Source organism: Molothrus aeneus, chromosome 1 (genome assembly GCF_037042795.1).
Source record: "Molothrus aeneus isolate 106 chromosome 1, BPBGC_Maene_1.0, whole genome shotgun sequence".
Classification (NCBI taxonomy): Eukaryota; Metazoa; Chordata; class Aves; order Passeriformes; family Icteridae; genus Molothrus; species Molothrus aeneus.
In genome coordinates, this window is record NC_089646.1 from 133,658,722 (window position 1) to 133,669,650 (window position 10,929).

Consider the following 10,929-nt stretch of genomic DNA (forward strand, 5'->3'; position numbering starts at 1 on the left):
AGACCTGGTTCCAACTTCATGTGTTGGAAAATTATTTGACTGTGTTAGAAGGGTTCAAAAAATTATAATGTAGTAAATTCTCAGATGATTTTTAGTTTTCTTCCTGTAACATAAAGACCAAGTAAAGTTGTGAATGATACTGGGTCTAACAGCCTAGCTTCTCTTTTCCTGTTTTGTACTGAAAGTGGACAATGTAGTTGTAACCCTTGCAGTTGTGATTATTTCTTGAATTTTTTTGTTATAACAGTTATTCCCTTGTCTTGTAAACTTTCTTGTAGAAAAAAAAATCAGTATCATTTATATTGTGGCAGTTGCTCTTTCTGCTATTCTTTTTCTCTAAAAATGCTGAAATTCCTTCAAATCATAAAATCTCCCAGTTGACAAGAGATGGGAATGAGAGGGATATCCATTAGGATACAGATACTAAAAAAGAACATTTTCCAACTGATTGCTTACTTAAAGTGTGAGATTTTTCAGCCCAGCACCACCTTCACAGTTTTTGATGCTTCTATAGTAGCTAAACTGAGTGGGAAGATACAAAACTGTATTAACTTAACTGAAGTAGCTATTAAAAAACAGTCCTCTAAGTTTATATAGATATGTGAGGAACTCCTGTGCAGACAACAGATTGATAAGGGGTATACTGATGCTAATTAATTAAAAACTGGTTGAACTAAAATGTTAGAAACTCCCTTATTTCCATCATGTCCCCATCTCCTTTCTCCAAATCTGTACATAGACATACAGGGAAAGAATCTTCTTAAGAAGAAGCTAGGGTAGCTCAATTGGAAGGAAAAATGAGAGAAGTGTCTGATTCTGTTTTCATGCAAATTTTATCCAGCATGTTTAATCATCTAAAAAAATTGATGCATCAGACCTTTCTGCTTTTTCCTGCCCAGATATAATATTGCCTTGTCAAGTGCCACTAACAAGGAGTAGGTAGATTGCTCTTCTTGTTTAACATCCATTTGTGAAACTGAATGCTAATGATTTCAGCTGCTTTTTTGAAGTGCGATGTTTCAAAATGTTACAGAAGCAAAAAAGTTTATTGGTAAATCCCTTCAGCCAGCACGACCTGTGCATCAACTGTCTTCTAAACAAGGTGAGTAGCCTGGCTAAGGTGCAGTTCACTTTACCAAAGTTTGGGTTATGTTTTGGGAAGTAACAAGGATGTGTAAGGTGTCTTGTTTTGTTTTGTTTTTAAATTATTTCATTAAACTACAGTGAGTAAATAGCTTGCTGTGTGTTGATCTTAGCACATCATTTCTGTGATAAAATCTGAATTTAAACTGTATTAGATTTATGCAGAGCTCTTTGGCACTGCTCTTCTAGTTTGGCATCTGAAATGTAGCTTCAGAAAGCTGGATCAGGCTTCTCTGTTAAATTTGGATTTCTTGGGGTGGCTGATCCTACTATTGAAAACATAAAATACAAATAATTTAACAGATTATTTGGGTTTTATTGCAAGTACTGATGCCTCAGGTACAGTATACTGCACTGCATTGTTCTTATCTAGCTTTCATACAATTTCAAAACCCAAAAAACCCAAAAAACTTCCAGTATTTATGTCAAGTGTGAATATTTTGGTTTAAATTTTAAATTTCTATAGATTAAAGCCTAGCTATTGCAGTACTACAGTTGTTATTGTTAAGTTAGAAAGTTTTGGTGGCCAGAAAGTCATCAGCTGTGCTGATGTGGACTGCAGCTAAGTGACATCATAAATTTTTACTTTGTATGAAATTTATGGAAGAAACGGAAGAGGGGTCCTGTGGTCATGTGGAGCTTCTAAGTTGTGAATAAATGCCTGTATAATCTCTGTGCAGCAAGGAGTGTTCTTGGGGCAAGTATCACAAAATAATACTGTGGTGTCTATTGAAATTATTTTTTCTTAATGTTTTATGCTCACCAGCATCACCCATTGCGTTAAACATTCGAACTGAATTACCCAGCAGCACTGAAGTATGTTTGCAGAGTAAGGTTAACTGGGTGAGTATTGAGGAAATATATAATTATTTATAAATTGGAGGTCAGCTGATCTATTATGTAACCAAATGAAAACTGTTTCCAGCTTGGAGTGTCCTTGACTCTGAATGTTTTAAACCAGCAGTGTCAGAACTGTTGAAAAGAATTACGAGTTTCAGGAATGCCTTTCCCTGGTATTTGCATGCACTAATAGCTGAAAAATGCAGCTTAGGAATTTAAGGTTCTTACAAAAATCTGTGTGGCATTTCTTTAGTCTTTATTGAATTTAAGTCAGCTCTTTGAAATGTAGAGTACATGTATTCTGTCTTCACTTATGTATAAATAATAAAATTAGAATTTTTTTTGTTGTTAGCATGTGTACAAATTCATTTGAGACAGCAAACATCATAAAACTTTATGCTTTATTGCTAGAAGTGCTTGACTTTGGACATGGTACAGATATGTTTTTCGGACTTGAAATTGGTTATAGCTGTTTGCTGGAAAATGAAGTTTGAAGTCTTCCAAATGGAATGCTTCATGTTTCATAGCCTGAATTTGACTTTCTAAAGATTATGATTTGAATGTTTTTTTCAGAGTGTTGATAGATGGGGGTTTTTGTGAGAACAAATACCTGTTCCTTAGTTTTTACTTTATTTTTTTATTATTTTAGAAGAGTTTTAGTAATCCAGTAGGTGTTCTTTATTTTGTTAAGCTTGTGCAAGCTGCTTTTGACTTTAATTTTTTTTTTTAAAAATCAAGGTCTTGGGAGCCTATCTTTGATCCAACACAGGGAAATTAACACTTAGCCTTGTCTCTTGAGCAGTAATTACTGAAGAGAACAAACTACTCCCTTTTAAATAAGCCTTTGGTCATCAGTGCTGTAATATTCAGTTTCATCAGTATTTAGCTACATGTAGCTGCACTTTGCCTTTGTTTGATATAGGTATAGCTGTATTTTTTATATATTTTTTTAACTTTTTCTTTAATGTAGCATATGGATAAGACTTTTCAATAATACTTTTGACCATCTCCTTTCTGCTAAATGAAAGAATCCAAGTCCATCCTTTGGTCTTTAAGAAAAGTTCTTCCTGCTGTTATTATTCCCAAATGTAGCAGCTTGTGGCTGCGTTCTAGGTGGGATGATAGAAAAGGAAGGGTTAATTGTGTTCTTTTTAAAGACTAACAATTGAACTGTAAAGTTCTGTATAAAAATATCTCTCAAATATGTTCATCTGTATTGTCTTATTCCTTTATTGTATGTAATCAAAAGTAACATTCTACAGGTTCAAATTAAACTGTACTACAACTGTTACTTTTACCTAAGAAACATGTATCCTTGTTTTAATATGCTTAAAGGAAATAAGCTTCATAACTTTCCTTCCTATCTTAGTCATCTGAAATGACTGAAGTGAAGATCTTAACTCAAACTATGATGCTCTGTCAACCAAAGCAACATGAATCAGGAGAAAAAAAAGGTAAAATACTGCATGTGGAGCTGTGTCAGGATTTTATTTTCTGGAAAAAGGCCAACTGAACTTTGAAGTGATATGGGCTGTACTTTATTTTTTTCTGATCAGCCAGTGCATTGATAGTTTGGAGAGCAGAGTGAAACTTTTCTGCTTTTCACATAGCACTCTAGAGAAAGTATAAAAATTCACCATAAGTGAGGTAAAGAACTTCCCTGGTAGAGCTGCTTGCATATAGGGATACAACTCTTAAATAAACCCAAACAAACCCAACAAAACAAACAAACAAAAAACTGCAGCCAACCCCCTGTAAAAACAGACCCCAAACATAAAAAAATTCTTCACACTAAATCTTGAGTTTATATAGATTGCTTGTGTGTGTAGAAGTACAGATTTGAGTTGCATCCTTTAGCCTGCTGCAGGGCTCAGTTGTGGCACACAGACTACTGAATGTAAACAAGTTGAGAACTCAGCATTTTGGCTTCCTTGTCCTGCTCTTATTACGGTGGTTCTGAAATAATAACGTTTGGGTGGTTAGATATGAATTAATTTTTTTATGATTAATCCTGGTCTATTTGTTTCTGTGTCAGTACTGTCCTTAAACTTTGCTCCTTATGCTTTTCTCTCTGTACTGCCTGCCACTGTACTCACAGAGAAATGGTGTTTAACCAAGTCAAATTTTTGCTCCTTTTTTTTTTTATTAAGGGATAATCTCAGATTTCAAATGCTTTCTCACAGTCCTTCCCTGCCCTGATTCCTACCTAATTCTTCATCTCTAAACATGTTACAGAAACTGCATCAGTGACCCAGGTTAGGTCACCAGTTCTTTGAGACAATTTAATTTGTCTATGTCTGCCTGTAATCAGGCATCCATCTGTATTTTCCAGTCCTTAAGTAATCTCTGAAGATGTAGTTTGTTCTTTTGCTATTTGTACTCAAAATTTGAAAGAATTCTATTAGGTTTTAATGAGGCTTTCATATTTTTGTCAGTCTGAGGTTACCATCTCTCAGGTTCTTGAGCATTAGTTTGGTTCTGTTGTGTGTTACTGACTTGAAAATAAGTCTTCCATGTATCTTTATAAAGCTCAGGTTCATTTCTTCTATTTTTGATCTTGATAAATAGAAGAGAGCCCTGGTTTTTGGTTTCTGGTTAGATGACAGACTTGTCAAGTTCTGTCTGTTTAGTGATTTCTTTCTGATCCTTTATAATCGATTCTGCTTGTGGTGAGTAGAGATTGTTTTGTTCTACAAGATCTTAAACAGCTTCTCATCAGATCCTGATCTCTTGTATAATCCAACCCTTTGGATCGTTTTCAGTGGTTACTTGCTCTGTGATGCCTCTCTGAGTCTGCTCCACAATTCTCCCCATTGTCAAACTTTTTCTCACACTTGTTTTCAAAGGGCTTTTGTTTGTTTGCTGATAGTTGTAATCTTTTCCTTCTGAGTTACACAACTTTAGAGGTCTACTATTCAGCTACTTCTTACAAATAAGTCTTTTGTTTTCTTCATTTTTTTTACTTGCACAGTAAAATTTCTTCTAGAGCTCTGTTTATGTTCAGATGTACTTTAAGTTCCAGATAATAATTTCTATTTAATATCTCTTCAGTGGTACTGTGCTTTCAATCATCTGTCTCAGCAGTTCTTAAGTGCAGCATGGGGTTTTCATGGGCCTGCTTCTTGAGCTTTTCCAGGTCTCTCTGGATGGTATCCTTCCTTCAGGTGTGCCAACTGCACCACTCAGTTTGGTGTTACCTGCAAATTTGCTGAGGGTGCCATTGATCCCACTGTCTGTCATTGCTGAAGATACTCAAAAGAATTGGTCCAAATATGGAATCCTGAGGGATACCATTCATCACTCACTGATCTACATCCAGACATGCCCACTACTCTTTGGATCATAGGATGGTGCGGGTTGTAGGGGACTAAAAAGTCATCAAGTTCTAACCCCCTGCTATGAGTGGGGGCACCTGCCAGGAGACCATGTTACTCAAAGCCCCACCCAGCATGATGATGAACACTCCCAGGGATGGGGTATCCATAACTTCTCTGTGCAGCCTTTTCCATTGGCTCACCATCCTTACAGTAAAGAATTTTGTTCTCCTATCTAACCTAAACCTACTGTCCCTCAGCTTAAGGCCATTCCCCCTTTTCCTATCACTACATGCCTCTGAAAAGTCCCTCTGTAGCCTTCTTGTAGGCCCCCATTAGGTACTGGAAGGCTGTCCCAAAGTATCCCAAGAGACTTCTCCAGGCTGAACATCTCCAACTACCCAAGCCTGTCTTCATAGGAGAGGTGTTCCAACCCTGTGATCAGCTTAGGGACTCTCCACTCCACTTGTTCCAACATGAGATCAGATGCAGCTGTCCAACCAGTTCCTCCTCCAGTGAACAGTCCCCCAATCTAATCCACATCTTTCCAATTTAGAGAGAAGGATGTTGTGGGGGATTGTGTTAAAGGCCTTACAGAAGTCATCATCTTCATAGATTTTTAATCAAAGGGAGGTAAAAAGAAGACAGAAGTTTTCAAGTATGCTCGTATTCTTTAAACTGTTTGTTTTTCAAAGTTACCCACATGCCCTCCCTTAGGTTCACCAGTTACTGCATCATTTGTGTTCAAAGGCAGGAAAAGATTTGTGTCATCGTTGATATCAGCTTCTCTCTTTTCAACATCCCTCAGTCTGAGAAGGAAAAACTGTTGGTCATCAGGTGACAGTGTAACAATCTTGCAGGAAGCCCATTATTTCTAAAGCAATATGCTTCTTTGTCATCAAGGACCAGAGATAAGGTTTGTTCTTTGTTTGCCTAATTCCTTTCCTCTTGTTTCTGCTCTTGTTTGAGAATATCAGCTTAAATACAGACATTGCTAGATATATTGTATCCAAAGCTATGCCATAGTAGACACAGTGCTATAAACTCTAGTAGTGCTATAAAATGAGAAACCTACATGTTCTGAGCAAAGGCTCTGACACTTGTTGATCCAACATAATCCCTCAAAAGTATTTCACTGCTATTAATCTGTTTGCTATTTTACGTGCAGCAGATCTTTTCATTACTTTTAGGTGTTGAAAGACATTTAACTTATTAGCTCCAAGAAAAGAGACACCCCGTTTTTGTTATCTGTCACTTAGAAATACGTGCCACTTTGGAGTGAGTTATAAACAGATTTTCTTGTGGGTTTCAAGACCAGTTTATGGTGTTTCTGCTAACTGGAACAAGATACAGGGAGTCTGTTGTAAGGTTGGAATCACCTTTTTTCTTCTTTTGTGTTGATTTACTGTGTCAGTTTGATGCAGGTAAAGTGAAATGCTCTATTTACTTCAGAATTTCCTGATGCAAGATATGACCTAAATTACTTCTGTTTTTAAAACTGATCTTTATATTCCACGTGTAGCATTTCTACTATTATATAAGTTACAAAATAATTTTTCTGAATTTCCAATCTTAATTCCTTAAACAAGAATGTTAAACTTAGTGATTTTGTATATTCACAGAAAGGATCCAATACAGCAGAGATTTCCTTCTGAAGCTTTCAAATGTTTCTCTCTCTCAGAAGAAACCAGAGTTTCTTCCTGATCATCCAATTGTACTTGAAAAGCCAGTAAGTGCATTCTTTTGTGGTAAATGAAGTTATAAAATCATCATGGAAATTTTGATAAACCATTTGACAGGAAACACCTTCAAAATGGCCTGTCAAATTGGCAAAATCTTTCAAGGACAGATTGAGCAATTCAACACAACTTTTGTATGTAACTTCTGCAGTTGATATTTGACATCTCACCCTGGGTATTACCCTATAAAGGGAAAGAGTTTTAAATTTGTTTTCAGGAAAAAATCAGGTATGTTTCCATGTTTTCAAAATAGAAGAGAACAATCTTGATAAATTTCCAGCTTGGTAAAAATCTTAATCCACTGTTTGAGTTGTTCATGCATCAGTGTCCATCACAAAACCATTAATGAGCTCATTGCAGTTTGTATTATCATTATCTTTGGTCTTTGGTTTTGGGGAGAAATTAATAGAAATGAATGTGAAGGATATCCATGTGTGCTACCTTAATGTTTGTGATGAAATAATCCTCAAAAACTTCATATGCTAGGAGAAACCATCTACTGGATTACATTCTGGACCCCAAGTGTGGGAAAATCTGTGTAAACATCATATCAAATTAGGCTACATAACTAGGCTGCTTTTGAGACCATTAGGATGTAGTTCTGCTAGAAATAGGATTCCTATTATGGAAAAGTATGTCCACATGGTTAGTTTGTTGGCCACATTTGGAGGCATTTTTAAACTTTAAAAATTTCTGTCCTTTGAAAAAACAAAAATTAACTAATATATGACCATAATCACCTTTCCCTGATCTTACTTTTATATCTTTCTATTTACCCTCAAGGTGAAAGCTTTGTTTGTTTGAAAATCTGCTTTCAGATTCAGAAGTCTCAGCTCTTTAATTCCCTAACTTTCCCCCCTCTCCCACCACCTGGGTTTCTAAGAGTGGCAAATTTTGATACTCTGTGTGCTTTCAGATGTTTACATTCCTAGGAAAAAGGAGGGTCCCTATACAGAAATCAGTGAGATCACCTAGTTCAGCCAAAATTCCAGGCTATTGGTTGATCATGTCATCTGTTTTTCTGCACAGAAACCAGAGGAATTGATGAGATGCATGTGTAAATCAAATAATTGATGCTTAAAAGTGGCAGAAGGTGGCCTGCAAATAAATTTCTAATGACAGACAATCCTACAGTGTCAGTGAGCTTGTATTTTGGAGCAGGTGGTTTTCAACAGTTTGCTGCTGAACTGAGTATTCAGACAGTTCATGCCTCTAAGACTTTACTAGTTCTGAATTTTTGAAGCCACTGCTGAAGTGTGTGCCCATTTATGAGTAAAAGTTGTATTGTCAGATGAAGAAAACTTCCTAGAATGACTTGTAGAAGGAAGATACAGTTGGTGGACTGTGGACTGCATTTGTCCCAAAGGACACTGGGGTTTTTTTCAGCTGAGGGGATCTGGACTACCAATACATAGCTCAGCATTCAAACAGATATTAGTACTGTTAGTGCTTGACACCCAATAGGAAACTTTTAGATGAAATCTCTATGATTAATGAAAATAGAACTGTTTGCTATAATAAAAAAAATTCCAAATTGTGAAATGTATGTGGAGTAAAAAAGAGTTACAAGCAGACTGAAATGAAAACTTTAAGTGATCTGTTATAATGGAAGTAATTTGAGGGTTGGTTTGTCTCACAGGTAAAGAACAAACCTTTCATTGACATCTGCAAGAAGTGACATGTTGTTTGGAAGATCCAAAGTCTGTCACTGAGGGAGCTACATTTGATGTAGGTCTTCAAGATTTTTGAAGGTACTTGGGTGCCTGCAGATGGAAGTACGACCCTGTGAAACCTATGAAAATGCCTGTTTCTTCCTGTAATTGCCTGAATGCTTTAAGAGACAAACCTTTAATTTGTAATGCCTGAAATGGCAATATGATTAAAGTGAAAATAAATAATTTTGCATATTGGTGTGGCAGAATTTTGTCATTGAATTGTTTGTGTTATGTAGCCAGATATGTTGCCTGACCATAAATTCTGAATAAATACTTCACTTGGACTTTTTGATTGCTCCTAACTCCCTTCCTCAGAAGTAAAGATGGAACAACTACTGGCTGTGTCAAATCTCAGATGTCTTAGGGTATCTACTCCTCTAGTAGTAGAGAGAATTTTTTAAGGTTTTTTTTTTTGACAAAACTTGACTTGCTTCTTCTTAATTTGAAATCTTGACACAAAATATTCTTTAATATCTTGTGGATACCCATACCTTTTTTCAAGGTATGAAGTCTCTTATTAGTAGTAATTTCACTAACAAGGGACATTTTCTCTCATCCTGCATCAGAACAGGAGACCTGCATATGCATTGTATTCCTTAAAGTTCTTTGTAAATAATTGTCCAGTGTTCTTGAGTTTGAAAAGTGAAAGTAATAGGAAAAACTGAGGAACAAGACAGATTTTAATCCTATGTCTTATATGGGTAAATGGATGTAGCAATGTAGAGTTAATTCTCTCTTTTTTCCTTCAATGAGTCTGGTATCCAATACTGAAGTGGAAAGCAGTAGTTCAGGTACTTCCTGGAAGCATCCATCAGTTGACAGGCATCAATAATAAATATTTTGTATGAATATAATTAACTTATAAATGTCTATTTAGACCCATAATAATATCATTTGGGTACTGCAGGCAATTTTTTACCCTCTGTCACAAATGATAACGAAAGCTAAATGAGGATGTGTTAAATGGCTATTGCAGTAATGCAAAAACCTGTCAAGTTGCACTGGATCGGCACCGGATTTCTTTTCCTGAATGATGCAAATAAATATTTTTGTTGGTTAGTTTTTAATCACTGGGAGTTTCTTAGAGTGAGTCATATGGATCTGTTTTCCCAATATGTTGGGGAATATTTTCCGACAGTTTCTGTGTGTAGCTCTCAAAACTCCTAAGTGAAACTTCTCAAACTTCTTCTTGTGTATGATTCATCAAAGTGGTTTTTTACTAGTATATATACAAAGGGAGTAACTCTTATAAGGATATAGGACCTGCTACAACTTTTTTCACCCTTCCAGCACCTAATTGACATGAAGTTCTAAAGCAGGTGATTGTAAGAATGATTTTAATACATTTTCCCAGTGAAAAGAAAAAATGTCACAAACCTTAGTGTAGTATGTAATTTTTAGGGTTTTTCCCTGATTCTGTGTCACATGTCGCTATTTCCTTTGTTGGTAGGTCAGTAGTGACAAAAAAACCCCATGCTGTACAGTAGCTTAACATCTTGGCATAGTAAAAATAGCAGCCAGTTGTTCAGAAGTATGTGTAGATTTACTTTGATTAAGACAAGAAACCTTTAAACTTACACTGATGTCATTTGTGAGGGTAATTTCAGTGCCCTTTTACAAATGGACAGATCTGTAGGATCTGGATCATGTCAATACAGGAAAACCTTGGACTTCGGTGTTAAAAGCATTCACTTCCACTTAGATACTGTGAGAGAGATAAAGGTGAAATTTTTCTGTACTGTGGGCACATAAATTCAGATGTGCATGTATCCCTCTCTGACATCCACATTTGTGTGGATAAAGGCCAAGGCCTCATGAACTTCACTGGCAAAGGGCTTGATTCAGTTGCTTAAAGGTAGGCATCTGGTGTCATCTGAGACTCACCTGGAATTCCAGCCCACATGCTGCATGGGCCTGGCATGAATGACAGACAAACTACAGGTAACACGTGTCATCCTCAGCTGGGAGCTGGAGAACAGTTGGTGTCCTCTACAGTAACTCACGTGCACTACATTTGCCTTTGTTTAGGCAAATAACTTGCCTCAGAACTTTACAGATAAAAAAGGAACCTATTGAGCTTAGACCTTGTGATTTCTGGAATACAGGGCCTTACTGCAATAAGGACTTTGTAGTTGGAATTCCCCCTTTTCAATTATGTATGGTAACTTTTTTTGTTGA

At 36.3% G+C, this 10,929-nt stretch overlaps 1 protein-coding gene across 1 annotated transcript; it reads left to right on the forward strand.

The window, feature by feature from the left end:
- The first annotated feature begins 915 nt into the window (after positions 1-915).
- C1H8orf88 (chromosome 1 C8orf88 homolog) lies at positions 916-8,943 on the forward strand. Its single transcript, XM_066547914.1, has 5 exons — positions 916-1,102; positions 1,910-1,986; positions 3,353-3,437; positions 6,920-7,026; positions 8,676-8,943. The coding sequence occupies exons 1-5, from the start codon at positions 1,015-1,017 to the stop codon at positions 8,712-8,714; spliced, it is 396 nt and encodes a 131-aa protein (XP_066404011.1). The 5' UTR covers positions 916-1,014; the 3' UTR covers positions 8,715-8,943.
- Positions 8,944-10,929: the final 1,986 nt, after the last annotated feature.

Bases quoted from the DNA above. Each gene is read 5' to 3' on its own strand.
- C1H8orf88 (XM_066547914.1), top strand. From the start codon at position 1,015: ATGTTTCAAAATGTTACAGAAGCAAAAAAGTTTATTGGTAAATCCCTT. The intron at 3,438-6,919 runs GTAAAATACTGC...GTATATTCACAG, and splicing joins TGAATCAGGAGAAAAAAAAG to AAAGGATCCAATACAGCAGA. The intron at 7,027-8,675 runs GTAAGTGCATTC...TTTGTCTCACAG, and splicing joins CAATTGTACTTGAAAAGCCA to GTAAAGAACAAACCTTTCAT.